This window comes from Coregonus clupeaformis, unplaced genomic scaffold (genome assembly GCF_020615455.1).
Source record: "Coregonus clupeaformis isolate EN_2021a unplaced genomic scaffold, ASM2061545v1 scaf0084, whole genome shotgun sequence".
NCBI classification, from domain to species: Eukaryota; Metazoa; Chordata; class Actinopteri; order Salmoniformes; family Salmonidae; genus Coregonus; species Coregonus clupeaformis.
This window is the reverse complement of record NW_025533539.1, coordinates 513,390-536,906: the sequence shown is the minus strand read 5'-3', so window position 1 is coordinate 536,906 and position 23,517 is coordinate 513,390. Positions and strand designations below refer to the sequence as shown.

The 23,517-nt window shown below is 45.6% G+C and overlaps 1 protein-coding gene across 1 annotated transcript in view; it reads right to left on the bottom strand.

Moving 5' to 3' along the window:
* The window catches only part of LOC121562162 (transketolase-like), a 38,083-nt gene that overhangs the window by 7,331 nt on the left and 7,235 nt on the right, over window positions 1-23,517 (bottom strand). Inside the window, exons 3-9 of the mRNA XM_041874514.2 lie at window positions 23,294-23,407; window positions 22,895-22,992; window positions 20,219-20,410; window positions 19,414-19,541; window positions 18,119-18,315; window positions 17,825-17,989; window positions 5,416-5,572 (exon numbers count right to left, since the gene is read on the bottom strand). Of these exons, the coding sequence (XP_041730448.2) occupies window positions 5,416-5,572; window positions 17,825-17,989; window positions 18,119-18,315; window positions 19,414-19,541; window positions 20,219-20,410; window positions 22,895-22,992; window positions 23,294-23,407 (1,051 nt within the window). The remainder of the gene's footprint in view (window positions 1-5,415; window positions 5,573-17,824; window positions 17,990-18,118; window positions 18,316-19,413; window positions 19,542-20,218; window positions 20,411-22,894; window positions 22,993-23,293; window positions 23,408-23,517) is intronic.

Genomic DNA, 23,517 nt, shown 5'->3' with positions numbered 1-23,517 from the left:
ACACTACGGTATGATAAAACAACTACCGTGGCCTCCCTAAGACACTACGGTATGATAAAACAACTACCGTGGCCTCCCTAAGACACTACGGTATGATAAAACAACTACCGTGGCTCCCTAAGACACTACGGTATGATAAAACAACTACCGTGGCTCCCTAAGACACTACGGTATGATAAAACAACTACCGTGGCCTCCCTAAGACACTACGGTATGATAAAACAACTACCGTGGCCTCCCTAAGACACTACGGTATGATAAAACAACTACCGTGGCTCCCTAAGACACTACGGTATGATAAAACAACTACCGTGGCCTCCCTAAGACACTACGGTATGATAAAACAACTACCGTGGCCTCCCTAAGACACTACGGTATGATAAAACAACTACCGTGGCTCCCTAAGACACTACAGTATGATAAAACAACTACCGTGGCTCCTAAGACACTACGGTATGATAAAACAACTACCGTGGCTCCCTAAGACACTACGGTATGATAAAACAACTACCGTGGCCTCCCTAAGACACTACAGTATGATAAAACAACTACAGTGGCCTCCCTAAGACACTACGGTATGATAAAACAACTACCGTGGCTCCCTAAGACACTACGGTATGATAAAACAACTACCGTGGCCTCCCTAAGACACTACGGTGTGATAAAACAACTACCGTGGCCTCCCTAAGACACTACGGTATGATAAAACAACTACCGTGGCTCCCTAAGACACTACGGTATGATAAAACAACTACCGTGGCTCCCTAAGACACTACGGTATGATAAAACAACTACCGTGGCCTCCCTAAGACACTACGGTATGATAAAACAACTACCGTGGCTCCCTAAGACACTACGGTATGATAAAACAACTACCGTGGCTCCCTAAGACACTACGGTATGATAAAACAACTACCGTGGCCTCCCTAAGACACTACAGTATGATAAAACAACTACCGTGGCTCCCTAAGACACTACGGTATGATAAAACAACTACCGTGGCCTCCCTAAGACACTACGGTATGATAAAACAACTACCGTGGCCTCCCTAAGACACTACGGTATGATAAAACAACTACCGTGGCCTCCCTAAGACACTACGGTATGATAAAACAACTACCGTGGCCTCCCTAAGACACTACGGTATGATAAAACAACTACAGTGGCCTCCCTAAGACACTACGGTATGATAAAACAACTACAGTGGCCTCCCTAAGACACTACGGTATGATAAAACAACTACCGTGGCTCCCTAAGACACTACGGTGTGATAAAACAACTACCGTGGCTCCCTAAGACACTACGGTATGATAAAACAACTACCGTGGCCTCCCTAAGACACTACGGTATGATAAAACAACTACCGTGGCCTCCCTAAGACACTACGGTATGATAAAAACAACTACCGTGGCCTCCCTAAGACACTACGGTATGATAAAACAACTACCGTGGCTCCCTAAGACACTACGGTATGATAAAACAACTACCGTGGCCTCCCTAAGACACTACGGTATGATAAAACAACTACCGTGGCCTCCCTAAGACACTACGGTATGATAAAACAACTACCGTGGCTCCCTAAGACACTACGGTGTGATAAAACAACTACCGTGGCTCCCTAAGACACTACGGTATGATAAAACAACTACCGTGGCCTCCCTAAGACACTACGGTATGATAAAACAACTACCGTGGCCTCCCTAAGACACTACGGTATGATAAAACAACTACCGTGGCTCCCTAAGACACTACGGTATGATAAAACAACTACCGTGGCTCCCTAAGACACTACAGTATGATAAAACAACTACCGTGCCTCCCTAAGACACTACGGTATGATAAAACAACTACCGTGGCTCCCTAAGACACTACGGTATGATAAAACAACTACCGTGGCCTCCCTAAGACACTACGGTATGATAAAACAACTACCGTGGCTCCCTAAGACACTACGGTATGATAAAACAACTACCGTGGCTCCCTAAGACACTACGGTATGATAAAACAACTACCGTGGCCTCCCTAAGACACTACGGTATGATAAAACAACTACCGTGGCTCCCTAAGACACTACGGTATGATAAAACAACTACCGTGGCCTCCCTAAGACACTACGGTATGATAAAACAACTACCGTGGCCTCCCTAAGACACTACGGTATGATAAAACAACTACAGTGGCCTCCCTAAGACACTACGGTATGATAAAACAACTACCGTGGCTCCCTAAGACACTACGGTGTGATAAAACAACTACCGTGGCTCCCTAAGACACTATGGTATGATAAAACAACTACCGTGGCCTCCCTAAGACACTACGGTATGATAAAACAACTACCGTGGCTCCCTAAGACACTACGGTATGATAAAACAACTACCGTGGCTCCCTAAGACACTACAGGATGATAAAACAACTACGGTATGATAAAACAACTACCGTGGCCTCCCTAAGACACTACAGTATGATAAAACAACTACCGTGGCCTCCCTAAGACACTACGGTATGATAAAACAACTACCGTGGCTCCCTAAGACACTACGGTATGATAAAACAACTACCGTGGCTCCCTAAGACACTACAGTATGATAAAACAACTACGGTATGATAAAACAACTACCGTGGCCTCCCTAAGACACTACGGTATGATAAAACAACTACCGTGGCTCCCTAAGACACTACGGTATGATAAAACAACTACCGTGGCCTCCCTAAGACACTACAGTATGATAAAACAACTACCGTGGCCTCCCTAAGACACTACGGTATGATAAAACAACTACCGTGGCTCCCTAAGACACTACGGTATGATAAAACAACTACCGTGGCCTCCCTAAGACACTACGGTGTGATAAAACAACTACCGTGGCCTCCCTAAGACACTACGGTATGATAAAACAACTACCGTGGCTCCCTAAGACACTACGGTATGATAAAACAACTACCGTGGCTCCCTAAGACACTACGGTATGATAAAACAACTACCGTGGCCTCCCTAAGACACTACAGTATGATAAAACAACTACCGTGGCTCCCTAAGACACTACGGTATGATAAAACAACTACCGTGGCCTCCCTAAGACACTACGGTGTGATAAAACAACTACCGTGGCCTCCCTAAGACACTACGGTATGATAAAACAACTACCGTGGCTCCCTAAGACACTACGGTATGATAAAACAACTACCGTGGCTCCCTAAGACACTACGGTATGATAAAACAACTACCGTGGCCTCCCTAAGACACTACGGTATGATAAAACAACTACCGTGGCCTCCCTAAGACACTACGGTGTGATAAAACAACTACCGTGGCCTCCCTAAGACACTACGGTATGATAAAACAACTACCGTGGCTCCCTAAGACACTACGGTATGATAAAACAACTACCGTGGCTCCCTAAGACACTACGGTATGATAAAACAACTACCGTGGCTCCCTAAGACACTACGGTATGATAAAACAACTACCGTGGCTCCCTAAGACACTACAGTATGATAAAACAACTACGGTATGATAAAACAACTACCGTGGCTCCCTAAGACACTACGGTATGATAAAACAACTACCGTGGCCTCCCTAAGACACTACAGTATGATAAAACAACTACCGTGGCCTCCCTAAGACACTACGGTATGATAAAACAACTACCGTGGCTCCCTAAGACACTACGGTATGATAAAACAACTACCGTGGCCTCCCTAAGACACTACGGTGTGATAAAACAACTACCGTGGCCTCCCTAAGACACTACGGTATGATAAAACAACTACCGTGGCTCCCTAAGACACTACGGTATGATAAAACAACTACCGTGGCTCCCTAAGACACTACGGTATGATAAAACAACTACCGTGGCCTCCCTAAGACACTACAGTATGATAAAACAACTACCGTGGCTCCCTAAGACACTACGGTATGATAAAACAACTACCGTGGCCTCCCTAAGACACTACGGTGTGATAAAACAACTACCGTGGCCTCCCTAAGACACTACGGTATGATAAAACAACTACCGTGGCTCCCTAAGACACTACGGTATGATAAAACAACTACCGTGGCTCCCTAAGACACTACGGTATGATAAAACAACTACCGTGGCCTCCCTAAGACACTACGGTATGATAAAACAACTACCGTGGCCTCCCTAAGACACTACGGTGTGATAAAACAACTACCGTGGCCTCCCTAAGACACTACGGTATGATAAAACAACTACCGTGGCTCCCTAAGACACTACGGTATGATAAAACAACTACCGTGGCTCCCTAAGACACTACGGTATGATAAAACAACTACCGTGGCCTCCCTAAGACACTACAGTATGATAAAACAACTACCGTGGCTCCCTAAGACACTACGGTATGATAAAACAACTACCGTGGCCTCCCTAAGACACTACGGTATGATAAAACAACTACCGTGGCTCCCTAAGACACTACGGTATGATAAAACAACTACCGTGGCTCCCTAAGACACTACGGTATGATAAAACAACTACCGTGGACTCCCTAAGACACTACGGTATGATAAAACAACTACCGTGGCCTCCCTAAGACACTACGGTATGATAAAACAACTACCGTGGCCTCCCTAAGACACTACGGTATGATAAAACAACTACCGTGGCTCCCTAAGACACTACAGTATGATATTATCTTATTATTATTATTATTATAAAACAACGAAAGACTAATTACGTTACATGATCTAAAGTGCAGAAGTATGAAGAATAATATTGTTATAATGGGAATAAAGGAGGAGGAAAACTATCAGTCAACAGAGGATAAAGTCAAGGTGTTCATGAAACGTAATCTCAAGATGACGGACGAACAGGGGAATACAATAGATTGTCAAAGGGCTGACCGTTTCAGTGGTGGAGGGAAGGCCCCGTCCGATCGTAGTTATGCTAACTCACTACAAAATGAAGATTGCCAACAGGGCAGGGAACTGAAGAACACCCCATTCTCTATTAATGAACAATTTCCCCATGAAATAGTGGAGAGAACGCGCCCTGTACCCCACTTTCAAAAGGCTCAGAGCAGAGAAGCAGAATGTTCGTCTAGTGGTGGATAAATTGTATGTAAACAACCAAAATGTTCAAGGACTCGAAGATTACAACGTGGCTGTGAGTGATAGCTACCTCTGCTGAAGTAGTCCGATACAATTATGTATTCATTTTCTCAATTTTATTTTGCATGGTGGAATGTCCACGAGAGCTGTTGCCTGAGAATTAATGTTCATTTCTCTACCATAAGCCGCCTCCGTCATTTTAGAGAATTTGGCAGTATGTCCAAGGGAACAGGAATTGGAGTGTGATTGGTTGTTGAAGGAAGGGGAGTAGAGTTTGATTGGTGGAGGGAGAATCGGTGAGATTGGACTCAGTCAAGGGCACAAGACTGACACACAGTACTGACCGATGGAGACTCCACAGTGTGACCCAGCCAGGTTGATGTTAGACTCGGAGACTGCAGCCATTCTGATATGGTCGTAGGCCCGGGACAGGAAGGCAGCGAAGGTGCTGGCGAACGCCACCGTGCGGTCCCGTGTGGCACAGCCGATCGCCACGCTCACCTAAACAGACAATATAATATATTTTTTAAAAAGGTGCTACACATAGGATTTTTATTGTTGCATTGTAATTTCAGAAAAAAAGGCTATCTCTGGCACTAATAGTGGAAAGATGTTTCACAGTATTCCTTAAAACAGATTACCAGGATGAGTACACTGAGCATGCGCTGGCCAGCTGGCAGGAGTCTTAAGATGAGTACACTGAGCATGCGCTGGCCAGCTGGCAGGAGTCTTAACTGACATGTCCAACCTCTCCCTGACTCAGTCTGTAATACCAACATGTTTCAAGCAGACCACCATAGTCCCTGTGCCCAAGAACGCCAAGGTAACCTGTCTAAATGACTACCGCCCTGTAGAGCTCACATCTGTAACCATAATATGCTTTGAAAGGATGGTCAGGGCTCACATCAACACCATCACCCTAGACACACTCCAATTCGCATACCACCCCAACAGATAACGCAATCTTCCCCCTCAGGAGTCTGAAAAGATTTGGCATGGGCCCTCAGATCCTCAAAAAGGTCTACAGCTGCACCATCGAGAGCATCTTGACTGGCTGAATCACTGCTTGGTATGGCAACTGCTTGGTATGGCAACTGCTCGGTATGGCAACTGCTCGGTATGGCAACTGCTCGGTATGGCAACTGCTCGGTATGGCAACTGCTCGGTATGGCAACTGCTTGGCCCGAGCTCCCTGTCATTCAGGACCTCTATACCACGAAGTGTTAAAGGAAGGCCCCAAAAAATGTCAAAAGACTCCAGCCACCAAAGCCAGACTTATCTGCGACCGCACGGCAAGCGGTACGAACGCACCAAGTCTGGAACCAACAGGACCCTGAACAGCTTCTACCCCCAAGCCATAAGGCTTCTAAACAAGACTGCTAAATAGCTAATCTAATGGCTACCCGGATTACCTGCATTGACCCTTTTTGCACTAACTCTCACCACACACAGAGAAACACACACACCACGTATACTGCTGCTACTGTCTATTATCTATCCTGTTGTCTAGTCACTTTACCCCTACCTACAGTATACTGCTGCTACTGTCTATTATCTATCCTGTTGTCTAGTCACTTTACCCCTCCCTACAGTATACTGCTGCTACTGTCTATTATCTATCCTGTTGTCTAGTCACTTTACCCCTACCTACAGTATACTGCTGCTACTGTCTATTATCTATCCTGTTGTCTAGTCACTTTACCCCTACCTACAGTATACTGCTGCTACTGTCTATTATCTATCCTGTTGTCTAGTCACTTTACCCCTCCCTACAGTATACTGCTGCTACTGTCTATTATCTATCCTGATGTCTAGTCACTTTACCCCTACCTACAGTATACTGCTGCTACTGTCTATTATCTATCCTGTTGTCTAGTCCCTTTACCCCTACCTACAGTATACTGCTGCTACTGTCTATTATCTATCCTGTTGCCTAGTCACTTTACCCCCTACCTACAGTATACTGCTGCTACTGTCTATTATCTATCCTGTTGTCTAGTCCCTTTACCCCTACCTACAGTATACTGCTGCTACTGTCTATTATCTATCCTGTTGCCTAGTCACTTTACCCCTACCTACAGTATACTGCTGCTACTGTCTATTATCTATCCTGTTGTCTAGTCACTTTACCCCTACCTACAGTATACTGCTGCTACTGTCTATTATCTATCCTGTTGCCTAGTCACTTTACCCCTACCTACAGTATACTGCTGCTACTGTCTATTATCTATCCTGTTGTCTAGTCACTTTACCCCTACCTACAGTATACTGCTGCTACTGTCTATTATCTATCCTGTTGCCTAGTCACTTTACCCCCTACCTACAGTATACTGCTGCTACTGTCTATTATCTATCCTGTTGCCTAGTCACTTTACCCCTACCTACAGTATACTGCTGCTACTGTCTATTATCTATCCTGTTGTCTAGTCCCTTTACCCCTACCTACAGTATACTGCTGCTACTGTCTATTATCTATCCTGTTGTCTAGTCCCTTTACCCCTACCTACAGTATACTGCTGCTACTGTCTATTATCTATCCTGTTGTCTAGTCCCTTTACCCCTACCTACAGTATACTGCTGCTACTGTCTATTATCTATCCTGTTGTCTAGTCACTTTACCCCTACCTACAGTATACTGCTGCTACTGTCTATTATATATCCTGTTGCCTAGTCCCTTTACCCCTACCTACAGTATACTGCTGCTACTGTCTATTATCTATCCTGTTGTCTAGTCACTTTACCCCTACCTACAGTATACTGCTGCTACTGTCTATTATCTATCCTGTTGTCTAGTCACTTTACCCCTCCCTACAGTATACTGCTGCTACTGTCTATTATCTATCCTGATGTCTAGTCACTTTACCCCTCCCTACAGTATACTGCTGCTACTGTCTATTATCTATCCTGTTGTCTAGTCACTTTACCCCTACCTAGAGTATACTGCTGCTACTGTCTATTATCTATCCTGTTGTCTAGTCACTTTACCCCTACCTACAGTATACTGCTGCTACTGTCTATTATCTATCCTGTTGCCTAGTCACTATACCCCTACCTACAGTATACTGCTGCTACTGTCTATTATCTATCCTGTTGCCTAGTCCCTTTACCCCTACCTACAGTATACTGCTGCTACTGTCTATTATCTATCCTGTTGCCTAGTCACTTTACCCCTACCTACAGTATACTGCTGCTACTGTCTATTATCTATCCTGTTGCCTAGTCACTTTACCCCTACCTACAGTATACTGCTGCTACTGTCTATTATCTATCCTGTTGCCTAGTCACTTTACCCCTACCTACAGTATACTGCTGCTACTGTCTATTATCTATCCTGTTGTCTAGTCACTTTACCCTTACCTACAGTATACTGCTGCTACTGTCTATTATCTATCCTGTTGCCTAGTCCCTTTACCCCTACCTACAGTATACTGCTGCTACTGTCTATTATCTATCCTGTTGTCTAGACCCTTTACCCCTACCTACAGTATACTGCTGCTACTGTCTATTATCTATCCTGTTGTCTAGTCACTTTACCCCTCCCTACAGTATACTGCTGCTACTGTCTATTATCTATCCTGTTGCCTAGTCACTTTACCCCTACCTACAGTATACTGCTGCTACTGTCTATTATCTATCCTGTTGCCTAGTCACTTTACCCCTACCTACAGTATACTGCTGCTACTGTCTATTATTATTTTATTTTTTTATTTCACCTTTATTTAACCAGGTAAGCCAGTTGAGAACAGGTTCTCATTTACAACTGCGACCTGGCCAAGACAAAGCAAAGTAGTGCAACAAAAACAACAGAGTTACATATGGGGTAAAAAAAAACATAAAGTCAGAAATACAACAGAAAATATATATACAGTGTGTGCAAATGTAGCAAGTTATGGAGGTAAGGCAATAAATAGGCTATAGTGCAGAATAATTACAATATTATTAACACTGGAATGCTAGATGTGCAAGAGATTATGTGCAAATAGAGATACTGGGGTGCAAAAGAGCAAATTAAATAACAATATAGGGATGAGGTAGTTGGGCGGGCTAATTTCAGATGGGCTGTGTACAGGTGCAGTGATCGGTAAGCTGCTCTGACAACTGATGCTTAAAGTTAGTGAGGGAGATAAGAGTCTCCAGCTTCAGAGATTTTTGCAATTCGTTCCAGTCATTGGCAGCAGAGAACTGGAAGGAATGGCGGCCAAAGGAGGTGTTGGCTTTGGGAATGACCAGTGAGATATACCTGCTGGAGCGCAGACTACGGGTGGGTGCTGCTATGGTGACCAATGAGCTAAGATAAGGCGGGGATTTGCCTAGCAGTGATTTATAGATGGCCTGGAGCCAGTGGGTTTGACGACGAACATGTAGTGAGGACCAGCCAACAAGAGCGTACAGGTCACAGTGGTGGGTACTATATGGGGCTTTGGTGACAAAACGGATGGCACTGTGATAGACTACATCCAATTTGCTGAGTAGAGTGTTGGAGGCTATTTTATAAATGACATCGCCGAAGTCAAGGATTGGTAGGATAGTCAGTTTTACTAGTGTTTAAGAGCAGTTGAAGGCTACTGAAGGATTGTTGTATGGCATTGAAGCTCGTTTGGAGGTTTGTTAACACAGTGTCCAATGAAGGGCCAGATGTATACAAAATGGTGTCGTCTGCGTAGAGGTGGATCTGAGAGTCACCAGCAGCAAGAGCGACATCATTGATATACACGGAGAAAAGTGTCGGCCCAAGAATTGAACCCTGTGGCACCCCCATAGAGACTGCCATAGGTCCAGACAACAGGCCCTCCGATTTGACACACTGAACTCTCTGAGAAGTAGTTGGTGAACCAGGCGAGGCAGTCATTTGAGAAACCAAGGCTATTTAGTCTGCCAATAAGAATGCGGTGGTTGACAGAGTCAAGCCTTGGCCAGGTCGATGAAGACGGCTGCACAGTACTGTCTATTATCAATCGTGGTTATAATATCGTTTAGGACCTTGAGCGTGGCTGAAGTGCACCCGTGACCAGCTCGGAAACCGGATTGCATAGCGGAGAAGGTACGGTGGGATTCGAAATGGCCGGTGATCTGTTTGTTAACTTGGCTTTCAAATACTTTCGAAAGGCAGGGCAGGATGGATATAGGTCTGTAGCAGTTTGGATCTAGAGTGTCACCCCCTTTGAAGAGGGGGATGACCACGGCAGCTTTCCAATCTCTGGGGATCTCAGAGGTTATGAAAGAGAGGTTGAACAGACTAGTAATAGGGGTTGCGACAATTTCGGCGGCTAGTTTTAGGAAGAACGGGTCCAGATTGTCTAGCCCAGCTGATTTGTAGGGGTCCAGATTTTGCAGCGCTTTCAAAACATCAGCTGTCTGAATTTGTGTGAAGGAGAAGCGGGGGGGGCATGGGCAAGTTGCAGCAGAGGGTGCAGAGTTGGTGGCCGGGTTAGTGGTAGCCAGGTGGAAAGCATGGCCAGCCGTAGCAAAATGCTTGTTGAAATTCTCGATTATTGTAGATTTATCGGTGGTGATAGTGTTTCCTAGCCTCAGTGCAGTGGGCAGCTGGGAGGAAGTGCTCTTATTTTCCATGGACTTTACAGTGTCCCAAAACTTTTTGGAGTTAGTGCTACAGGATGCAAATTTCTGTTTGAAAAAGTTAGCCTTTGCTTTCCTGACTGCTTGTGTATATTGGTTCCTAACTTCCCTGAAAAGTTGCATATCGCGGGGGCTATTTGATGCTAATGCTGTACGCCACAGGATATCTATCCTGTTGTCTAGTCCCTTTACCCCTACCTACAGTATACTGCTGCTACTGTCTATTATCTATCCTGTTGCCTAGTCACTTTACCCCTACCTACAGTATACTGCTGCTACTGTCTATTATCTATCCTGTTGTCTAGTCACTTTACCCCTACCTACAGTATACTGCTGCTACTGTCTATTATCTATCCTGTTGCCTAGTCCCTTTACCCCTACCTACAGTATACTGCTGCTACTGTCTATTATCTATCCTGTTGCCTAGTCACTTTACCCCTACCTACAGTATACTGCTGCTACTGTCTATTATCTATCCTGTTGTCTAGTCACTTTACCCCTACCTACAGTATACTGCTGCTACTGTCTATTATCTATCCTGTTGCCTAGTCCCTTTACCCCTACCTACAGTATACTGCTGCTACTGTCTATTATCTATCCTGTTGCCTAGTCCCTTTACCCCTACCTACAGTATACTGCTGCTACTGTCTATTATCTATCCTGTTGTCTAGACCCTTTACCCCTACCTACAGTATACTGCTGCTACTGTCTATCCTGTTGTCTAGTCCCTTTACCCCTACCTACAGTATACTGCTGCTACTGTCTATTATCTATCCTGTTGCCTAGTCACTTTACCCCCTACCTACAGTATACTGCTGCTACTGTCTATTATCTATCCTGTTGCCTAGTCCCTTTACCCCCTACCTACAGTATACTGCTGCTACTGTCTATTATCTATCCTGTTGCCTAGTCCCTTTACCCCTACCTACAGTATACTGCTGCTACTGTCTATTATCTATCCTGTTGTCTAGACCCTTTACCCCTACCTACAGTATACTGCTGCTACTGTCTATTATCTATCCTGTTGTCTAGTCCCTTTACCCCTACCTACAGTATACTGCTGCTACTGTCTATTATCTATCCTGTTGCCTAGTCACTTTACCCCTACCTACAGTATACTGCTGCTACTGTCTATTATCTATCCTGTTGTCTAGACCCTTTACCCCTACCTACAGTATACTGCTGCTACTGTCTATTATCTATCCTGTTGTCTAGTCCCTTTACCCCCTACCTACAGTATACTGCTGCTACTGTCTATTATCTATCCTGTTGCCTAGTCACTTTACCCCCTACCTACAGTATACTGCTGCTACTGTCTATTATCTATCCTGTTGTCTAGTCACTTTACCCCTACCTACAGTATACTGCTGCTACTGTCTATTATCTATCCTGTTGCCTAGTCCCTTTACCCCTACCTACAGTATACTGCTGCTACTGTCTATTATCTATCCTGTTGCCTAGTCACTTTACCCCTACCTACAGTATACTGCTGCTACTGTCTATTATCTATCCTGTTGTCTAGTCACTTTACCCCTACCTACAGTATACTGCTGCTACTGTCTATTATCTATCCTGTTGCCTAGTCCCTTTACCCCTACCTACAGTATACTGCTGCTACTGTCTATTATCTATCCTGTTGTCTAGACCCTTTACCCCTACCTACAGTATACTGCTGCTACTGTCTATTATCTATCCTGTTGTCTAGTCCCTTTACCCCTACCTACAGTATACTGCTGCTACTGTCTATTATCTATCCTGTTGCCTAGTCACTTTACCCCTACCTACAGTATACTGCTGCTACTGTCTATTATCTATCCTGTTGTCTAGACCCTTTACCCCTACCTACAGTATACTGCTGCTACTGTCTATTATCTATCCTGTTGTCTAGTCCCTTTACCCCTACCTACAGTATACTGCTGCTACTGTCTATTATCTATCCTGTTGTCTAGTCACTTTACCCCTACCTACAGTATACTGCTGCTACTGTCTATTATCTATCCTGTTGCCTAGTCACTTTACCCCCTACCTACAGTATACTGCTGCTACTGTCTATTATCTATCCTGTTGTCTAGTCCCTTTACCCCTACCTACAGTATACTGCTGCTACTGTCTATTATCTATCCTGTTGTCTAGTCACTTTACCCCTACCTACAGTATACTGCTGCTACTGTCTATTATATATCCTGTTGCCTAGTCCCTTTACCCCTACCTACAGTATACTGCTGCTACTGTCTATTATCTATCCTGTTGTCTAGTCACTTTACCCCTACCTACAGTATACTGCTGCTACTGTCTATTATCTATCCTGTTGCCTAGTCCCTTTACCCCTACCTACAGTATACTGCTGCTACTGTCTATTATCTATCCTGTTGCCTAGTCACTTTACCCCTACCTACAGTATACTGCTGCTACTGTCTATTATCTATCCTGTTGCCTAGTCACTTTACCCCTACCTACAGTATACTGCTGCTACTGTCTATTATCTATCCTGTTGACTAGTCACTTTACCCCCTACCTACAGTATACTGCTGCTACTGTCTATTATCTATCCTGTTGCCTAGTCCCTTTACCCCTACCTACAGTATACTGCTGCTACTGTCTATTATCTATCCTGTTGTCTAGACCCTTTACCCCTACCTACAGTATACTGCTGCTACTGTCTATTATCTATCCTGTTGTCTAGTCCCTTTACCCCTACCTACAGTATACTGCTGCTACTGTCTATTATCTATCCTGTTGCCTAGTCACTTTACCCCTACCTACAGTATACTGCTGCTACTGTCTATTATCTATCCTGTTGACTAGTCACTTTACCCCTACCTACAGTATACTGCTGCTACTGTCTATTATCTATCCTGTTGCCTAGTCCCTTTACCCCCTACCTACAGTATACTGCTGCTACTGTCTATTATCTATCCTGTTGTCTAGTCACTTTACCCCTACCTACAGTATACTGCTGCTACTGTCTATTATCTATCCTGTTGTCTAGTCCCTTTACCCCTACCTACAGTATACTGCTGCTACTGTCTATTATCTATCCTGTTGCCTAGTCCCTTTACCCCTACCTACAGTATACTGCTGCTACTGTCTATTATCTATCCTGTTGTCTAGTCACTTTACCCCTACCTACAGTATACTGCTGCTACTGTCTATTATCTATCCTGTTGCCTAGTCCCTTTACCCCTACCTACAGTATACTGCTGCTACTGTCTATTATCTATCCTGTTGCCTAGTCCCTTTACCCCCTACCTACAGTATACTGCTGCTACTGTCTATTATCTATCCTGTTGTCTAGTCCCTTTACCCCTACCTACAGTATACTGCTGCTACTGTCTATTATCTATCCTGTTGCCTAGTCACTTTACCCCTACCTACAGTATACTGCTGCTACTGTCTATTATCTATCCTGTTGTCTAGTCACTTTACCCCTACCTACAGTATACTGCTGCTACTGTCTATTATCTATCCTGTTGCCTAGTCCCTTTACCCCTACCTACAGTATACTGCTGCTACTGTCTATTATCTATCCTGTTGCCTAGTCACTTTACCCCCTACCTACAGTATACTGCTGCTACTGTCTATTATCTATCCTGTTGTCTAGTCACTTTACCCCTACCTACAGTATACTGCTGCTACTGTCTATTATCTATCCTGTTGCCTAGTCCCTTTACCCCCTACCTACAGTATACTGCTGCTACTGTCTATTATCTATCCTGTTGTCTAGACCCTTTACCCCTACCTACAGTATACTGCTGCTACTGTCTATTATCTATCCTGTTGTCTAGTCCCTTTACCCCCTACCTACAGTATACTGCTGCTACTGTCTATTATCTATCCTGTTGCCTAGTCACTTTACCCCTACCTACAGTATACTGCTGCTACTGTCTATTATCTATCCTGTTGTCTAGACCCTTTACCCCTACCTACAGTATACTGCTGCTACTGTCTATTATCTATCCTGTTGTCTAGTCCCTTTACCCCTACCTACAGTATACTGCTGCTACTGTCTATTATCTATCCTGTTGTCTAGTCACTTTACCCCTACCTACAGTATACTGCTGCTACTGTCTATTATCTATCCTGTTGCCTAGTCACTTTACCCCTACCTACAGTATACTGCTGCTACTGTCTATTATCTATCCTGTTGTCTAGTCCCTTTACCCCTACCTACAGTATACTGCTGCTACTGTCTATTATCTATCCTGTTGTCTAGTCACTTTACCCCTACCTACAGTATACTGCTGCTACTGTCTATTATATATCCTGTTGCCTAGTCCCTTTACCCCTACCTACAGTATACTGCTGCTACTGTCTATTATCTATCCTGTTGTCTAGTCACTTTACCCCTACCTACAGTATACTGCTGCTACTGTCTATTATCTATCCTGTTGCCTAGTCCCTTTACCCCTACCTACAGTATACTGCTGCTACTGTCTATTATCTATCCTGTTGCCTAGTCACTTTACCCCTACCTACAGTATACTGCTGCTACTGTCTATTATCTATCCTGTTGCCTAGTCACTTTACCCCTACCTACAGTATACTGCTGCTACTGTCTATTATCTATCCTGTTGACTAGTCACTTTACCCCTACCTACAGTATACTGCTGCTACTGTCTATTATCTATCCTGTTGCCTAGTCCCTTTACCCCTACCTACAGTATACTGCTGCTACTGTCTATTATCTATCCTGTTGTCTAGACCCTTTACCCCTACCTACAGTATACTGCTGCTACTGTCTATTATCTATCCTGTTGTCTAGTCCCTTTACCCCTACCTACAGTATACTGCTGCTACTGTCTATTATCTATCCTGTTGCCTAGTCACTTTACCCCTACCTACAGTATACTGCTGCTACTGTCTATTATCTATCCTGTTGACTAGTCACTTTACCCCTACCTACAGTATACTGCTGCTACTGTCTATTATCTATCCTGTTGCCTAGTCCCTTTACCCCTACCTACAGTATACTGCTGCTACTGTCTATCTATCCTGTTGTCTAGTCACTTTACCCCTACCTACAGTATACTGCTGCTACTGTCTATTATCTATCCTGTTGTCTAGTCACTTTACCCCTACCTACAGTATACTGCTGCTACTGTCTATTATCTATCCTGTTGTCTAGTCCCTTTACCCCCTACCTACAGTATACTGCTGCTACTGTCTATTATCTATCCTGTTGCCTAGTCCCTTTACCCCTACCTACAGTATACTGCTGCTACTGTCTATTATCTATCCTGTTGCCTAGTCCCTTTACCCCTACCTACAGTATACTGCTGCTACTGTCTATTATCTATCCTGTTGTCTAGTCACTTTACCCCTACCTACAGTATACTGCTGCTACTGTCTATTATCTATCCTGTTGCCTAGTCACTTTACCCCTACCTACAGTATACTGCTGCTACTGTCTATTATCTATCCTGTTGCCTAGTCACTTTACCCCTACCTACAGTATACTGCTGCTACTGTCTATTATCTATCCTGTTGCCTGGTCACTTTACCCCTACCTACAGTATACTGCTGCTACTGTCTATTATCTATCCTGTTGCCTAGTCCCTTTACCCCTACCTACAGTATACTGCTGCTACTGTCTATTATCTATCCTGTTGCCTAGTCCCTTTACCCCTACCTACAGTATACTGCTGCTACTGTCTATTATCTATCCTGTTGCCTAGTCACTTTACCCCTACCTACAGTATACTGCTGCTACTGTCTATTATCTATCCTGTTGTCTAGTCACTTTACCCCTACCTACAGTATACTGCTGCTACTGTCTATTATCTATCCTGTTGCCTAGTCACTTTACCCCTACCTACAGTATACTGCTGCTACTGTCTATTATCTATCCTGTTGTCTAGTCCCTTTACCCCTACCTACAGTATACTGCTGCTACTGTCTATTATCTATCCTGTTGTCTAGTCACTTTACCCCTACCTACAGTATACTGCTGCTACTGTCTATTATCTATCCTGTTGCCTAGTCACTTTACCCCTACCTACAGTATACTGCTGCTACTGTCTATTATCTATCCTGTTGCCTGGTCCCTTTACCCCTACCTACAGTATACTGCTGCTACTGTCTATTATCTATCCTGTTGCCTAGTCCCTTTACCCCTACCTACAGTATACTGCTGCTACTGTCTATTATCTATCCTGTTGCCTGGTCACATTACCCCTACCTACAGTATACTGCTGCTACTGTCTATTATCTATCCTGTTGTCTAGTCACTTTACCCCTACCTACAGTATACTGCTGCTACTGTCTATTATCTATCCTGTTGCCTAGTCCCTTTACCCCCTACCTACAGTATACTGCTGCTACTGTCTATTATCTATCCTGTTGTCTAGTCACTTTACCCCCTACCTACAGTATACTGCTGCTACTGTCTATTATCTATCCTGTTGCCTGGTCCCTTTACCCCTACCTACAGTATACTGCTGCTACTGTCTATTATCTATCCTGTTGTCTAGTCACTTTACCCCTACCTACAGTATACTGCTGCTACTGTCTATTATCTATCCTGTTGCCTAGTCACTTTATCCCTACCTACAGTATACTGCTGCTACTGTCTATTATCTATCCTGTTGTCTAGTCACTTTACCCCTACCTACAGTATACTGCTGCTACTGTCTATTATCTATCCTGTTGTCTAGTCACTTTACCCCTACCTACAGTATACTGCTGCTACTGTCTATTATCTATCCTGTTGCCTAGTCACTTTATCCCTACCTATATGTACATAGCAACCTCTACCTCGTGTCCCTGAACATCGACTCGGTACTGGTACTCCCTCCATATATCCATGTTATTTTCTACTCCCTGTATATAGCCATGTTATTCACTGTGTATTTATTTCTCGTGTCGATATATATATATTTTTTATCTGATCTTTAACCGTGAAATGCTTAGTTATGGGTCCCTTCAACAACGCAGAGTTAGTCTACACCTGTTGTCTACGAAGAATGTGCCAAATAAAACGTGATCATTCTGACAACTGTACCAATGTTATGTGGCCTTAAGTTCCAATCAGGACACGTGGGTACTTTTGAGAAGGCCTTCGGGGTGTCCAGTTCATTCAGGGCCTCTACTCACCCCTCCCTCCCTCCCCACCATGTTCTGTTCAGTGATGAAACACTGAAGCGTTCAGGGTTAGGCCATATTTTGTTCCACCCTCACCATGTTCTGTTCAGCGATGAAGCACTCGATGAAGCGTTCAGGGTAGGCCTTGTGGAACATCTCAGAGAAGGTCGAGTTCTTCATGTCAGCGTCCAGAGCCACCACCCTCGGACTGGACTGACCCAGTTTAGCCAGGGCCACACCATACGCCTTACGAGTAGCCACCTGGGGGGAGAAATAGAGTGGTGAAAGGAGGACAGGAACATGCTACCCAGAAGCCTACAGCTAAAGTTCAACACGTGTTCCTGATCTCGTAGTCAGACAGGCTAAGCGAAAGGTCAGCGGTGCGTGTACCTTGTCTCCGATCTTGTAATTGGGAGGGCTGGGCAGGGTGATAGGTGAGAGGTCAGCGGGGGCGGTGTCTTCGTTAGGTAGCTCGGGGCAGATGGTCTTGTTGGGGTTCTGAATCTGAGCCTCCAAGTCTTTAATCGCCTCCTCGGCCCGGTCCTTCGGCATGGGCTTGCCGTGCCAGTTATCCATGTTCTCTATGCCTGGAGGAGGGAGAGAGAGCAACAGGTCATTTATTGCATCAGGAGATAGTTCATATTATTTAGCTCTACATTATCCAGAGATCATTAGATTGTTGCAACTAGAGCCATCAGTCTTTTTAAAAAACAGACGAGGAGCAGTACTGGGGGTATTCATTAGTGGAGGAGCAGTACTGGGGGTATTCATTAGTGGAGGAGCAGTAATGGGGGTATTCATTAGTAGAGGAGCAGTACTGGGGGTATTCATTAGTGGAGGAGCAGTACTGGGGGTATTCATTAGTAGAGGAGCAGTACTGGGGGTATTCATTAGTAGAGGAGCAGTACTGGGGGTATTCATTAGTAGAGGAGCAGTACTGGGGGTATTCATTAGTGGAGGAGCAGTACTGGGGGTATTCATTAGTAGAGGAGCAGTACTGGGGGTATTCATTAGTGGAGGAGCAGTACTGGGGGTATTCATTAGTGGAGGAGCAGTACTGGGGGTATTCATTAGTAGAGGAGCAGTACTGGGGGTATTCATTAGTGGAGGAGCAGTACTGGGGGTATTCATTAGTGGAGGAGCAGTACTGGGGGTATTCATTAGTGGAGGAGCAGTACTGGGGGTATTCATTAGTGGAGGAGCAGTACTGGGGGTATTCATTAGTAGAGGAGCAGTACTGGGGGTATTCATTAGTAGAGGAGCAGAACTGGGGGTATTCATTAGTAGAGGAGCAGTACTGGGGGTATTCATTAGTGGAGGAGCAGTACTGGGGGTATTCATTAGTGGAGGAGCAGTACTGGGGGTATTCATTAGTGGAGGAGCAGTACTGGGGGTATTCATTAGTAGAGGAGCAGTACTGGGGGTATTCATTAGTGGAGGAGCAGTACTGGGGGTATTCATTAGTGGAGGAGCAGTACTGGGGGTATTCATTAGTGGAGGAGCAGTACTGGGGGTATTCATGAGTGCACAGCACACCGTTGCAAAGCATTCTTGCAATGAAAACCAGCATTTCTTATTGGACAAGTCCAGGTCAGTCCCTCCTGGTTTCGGCCGGTTTAATTCTGTTTAGTCCCTAGTTAATACACCCCAGAAAGGGCCCGCCCAGCTCCCCCTCCATCTTCTACCTTTGAGTCCTCTGCCCTTGAAGGTCTTGGCTATGATCATAGTGGGTTTTCCCTTCACCTGCTGGGCCTGCCACAGAGCTTTACACAGCTCCTCAACGTCATGACCATCCACCACATACGTGTTCCACCTACACATGGAGAAAGACCGGGTTACACACACAAACCACACATGGGTGTTTCACCTAGACAGAAATACATTGTCATCACATTTCAGAGAGTGAGGCAGGGTCACATTAACAGGAAATATTAACCAACCATGTTCAGTATCAACCAGATTAACTTAAGACTTGAAGAGTTCAAGGAAGAGGGGAGATGAGAGCATGGGAGACCCTAGCAGAATCTAGCATGGGGGACAGGGGGGAGACCCTAGCAGAAACTAGCATGGGGGACAGGGGGGGACCCTAGCAGAAAACAGCATGGGGACAGGGGGGGGACCCTAGCAGAAAACAGCATGGGGGACAGGGGGAGACCCTAGCAGAAAACAGCATGGGGGACAGGGGGGGACCCTAGCAGAAAACAGCATGGGGACAGGGGGGACCCTAGCAGAAAACAGCATGGGGGACAGGGGGGAGACCCTAGCAGAAAACAGCATGAGGGACCCTATCAGAAAACAGCATGGGGGACAGGGGGGGGACCCTAGCAGAAAACAGCATGAGGGACAGGGGGGGGGACCCTAGCAGAAAACAGCATGAGGGACAGGGGGGGGACGCTAGCAGGAGTTGTGATGAGGAAGAGGAAAAAGATCAGACTACTGATTGAGGAAGAGTTATTTGAAAGACAGGTGGAGAGAGGAGAGGGTACTGACCCGAATGCTTCGCAGCGTCTGCGGTACACGTCCATGTCGTGTTTGAGAGGAGCAGCTTCACTCTGTCCCAGGCGGTTAGCGTCTATAATAGCCACCAGGTTATCCAGGTCGTAGTAGGAACCAAACGCCATGGCTTCCCAGACAGCCCCCTCCGAACACTCCCCATCACCCAGCATACAGTACACACGGTAACTAGGGACACACATTATATTTTCATTTTAAAAGCTACAATATGTAACTTTTTTCCACTGACAGATTTATAACACATTTCCTTCTCATTGAAACAAGTCTAAGAAGCGGAAGATATGTTTCTTTGTGCGCTAATTCTATGCTTCCCATTATTACGTTTCGTTTGTGTCTTTCACACAACACCGAGACACAAATAGACAGCGAGAGAGAGACTGTAGTGAGAGAGAGAGAGAGAGCGAGAGAGAGAGCGTAGTGAGAGAGAGAGACCGAGACCGTAGAGAGAGAGAGAGACCGTAGAGAGAGAGAGACACCGTAGTCAGAGAGAGAGAGAGACCGTAGTCAGAGAGAGAGAGAGACCGTAGTCAGAGAGAGAGAGAGAGAGAGACCGTAGTCAAAGAGAGAGAGACCGTAGTCAGAGAGAGAGAGAGACCGTAGTCAGAGAGAGAGAGAGACCGTAGTCAGAGAGAGAGAGAGAGACCGTAGTCAGAGAGAGAGAGAGAGACCGTAGTCAAAGAGAGAGAGACCGTAGTCAAAGAGAGAGAGACCGTAGTCAAAGAGAGAGAGACCGTAGTCAGAGAGAGAGAGACCGTAGTCAGAGAGAGAGAGAGACCGTAGTCAGAGAGAGAGAGACCGTAGTCAAAGAGAGAGAGACCGTAGTCAAAGAGAGAGAGACCGTAGTCAAAGAGAGAGAGACCGTAGTCAAAGAGAGAGAGACCGTAGTCAAAGAGACCGTAGTCAGAGAGACCGTAGTCAGAGAGAGAGACCGTAGTCAGAGAGAGAGAGAGACCGCAGTCAGAGAGAGAGAGACCGTAGTCAGAGAGAGAGAGAGACCGTAGTCAGAGAGAGAGAGAGAGACCGTAGTCAGAGAGAGAGAGAGAGACCGTAGTCAAAGAGAGAGAGACCGTAGTCAAAGAGAGAGAGACCGCAGTCAAAGAGAGAGAGACCGTAGTCAAAGAGAGAGAGACCGTAGTCAAAGAGAGAGAGACCGTAGTCAGAGAGAGAGAGACCGTAGTCAGAGAGAGAGAGAGACCGTAGTCAGAGAGAGAGAGACCGTAGTCAAAGAGAGAGAGACCGTAGTCAAAGAGAGAGAGACCGTAGTCAAAGAGAGAGAGACCGTAGTCAAAGAGACCGTAGTCAGAGAGACCGTAGTCAGAGAGAGAGAGAGACCGTAGTCAGAGAGAGAGAGAGACCGTAGTCAGAGAGAGAGAGACCGTAGTCAGAGAGAGAGAGAGACCGTAGTCAGAGAGAGAGAGAGACCGTAGTCAGAGAGAGAGAGACCGTAGTCAGAGAGAGAGAGAGACCGTAGTCAGAGAGAGAGACCGTAGTCAGAGAGAGAGAGAGACCGTAGTCAAAGAGAGAGAGAGACCGTAGTCAAAGAGAGAGAGACCGTAGTCAAAGAGAGAGAGACCGTAGTCAGAGAGAGAGACCGTAGTCAAAGAGAGAGAGACCGTAGTCAGAGAGAGAGACCGTAGTCAGAGAGAGAGACCGTAGTCAGAGAGAGAGACCGTAGTCAGAGAGAGAGAGACCGTAGTCAGAGAGAGAGAGACACCGTAGTCAGAGAGAGAGAGAGACACCGTAGTCAGAGACCGTAGTCAGAGAGAGAGAGAGACCGTAGTCAGAGAGAGAGACCGTAGTCAAAGAGAGAGAGAGACCGTAGTCAAAGAGAGAGAGACCGTAGAGAGAGAGAGACCGTAGTCAAAGAGAGAGAGAGACCGTAGTCAAAGAGAGAGAGAGACCGTAGTCAAAGAGAGAGAGAGACCGTAGAGAGAGAGAGAGACCGTAGAGAGAGAGAGAGACCGTAGAGAGAGAGAGAGACCGTAGAGAGAGAGAGAGACCGTAGAGAGAGAGAGAGACCGTAGTCAGAGAGAGAGAGAGACCGTAGTCAGAGAGAGAGAGAGACCGTAGTCAGAGAGAGAGACCGTAGTCAGAGAGAGAGACCGTAGTCAGAGAGAGAGACCGTAGTCAGAGAGAGAGACCGTAGTCAGAGAGAGAGAGAGACCGTAGTCAGAGAGAGAGAGAGACCGTAGCCAAAGAGAGAGAGACCGTAGTCAAAGAGAGAGAGACCGTAGTCAGAGAGAGAGACCGTAGTCAAAGAGAGAGACCGTAGTCAAAGAGAGAGAGACCGTAGTCAGAGAGAGAGAGACCGTAGTCAGAGAGAGAGAGAGACCGTAGTCAGAGAGAGAGAGACCGTAGTCAGAGAGAGAGAGACCGTAGTCAGAGAGAGAGAGACCGTAGTCAGAGAGAGAGAGAGACCGTAGTCAGAGAGAGAGAGAGAGACCATAGTGGATGAGAGAGAGAGAGACCATAGTGGGTGAGAGAGAGACCATAGTGGGTGAGAGAGAGACCGTAGTGAGAGAAACTGCTGAACACAAGGCTGTTTATAACTCAACACCTGTCTGAGAGACCATTAACCTTCCTAGGACACCACTGCTGGATGAGAGGTGCTTTGTGGGATAGCGTTATGCTTCGGAGGGTGTGTGTCTGTACCTGGACTTGTCGAAGTGTTTCCCGGTGTAAGCCATCCCACAGGCGGCCCCCAGACCCTGTCCCAGAGACCCCGTTGCCACGTCAACAAACTCCAGTTTCTGTAGAACAGTTGGAGTTAGAGTCAACAGTCAAACCTGAGCTGGGCAATGTTCATTAGGGCACGCAACTGAAAATGTTTCATTTACATTTACATTTTAGTCATTTAGCAGACGCTCTTATCCAGAGCGACTTACAGTTAAAATATTGTTTCTTATTGACAAGTCCAGGTAGTCCCTCCCCTGTTTGTCAGGTTTCTGTTTTGTGCCTAATGAACAACTCTTCAGTTGTAAGTAACCTTTAACAGTGGGGTTAAAGGTTACTTACAGGTCATATAGGGGTTAGGGGTCAGAGGTTACTTACGGGTGTGGGGTGACCCTCCAGGTCAGAGTCTATCTTCCTCAGGTTAATCAGATCAGCCTCCTTCACAAAGCCCGCCTCTGCCCAGGCAGCGTACAAGATTGGTGCAGCATGACCCTGGAAGAACACAACAGCCAATCAGAGCACAGTCCAAGACTCCGAAGGCGCTTGGGAAATGTAGTGCAATTGAAAGAACCGACAGGTGACCAGTGTGTACAGTGAGCGCG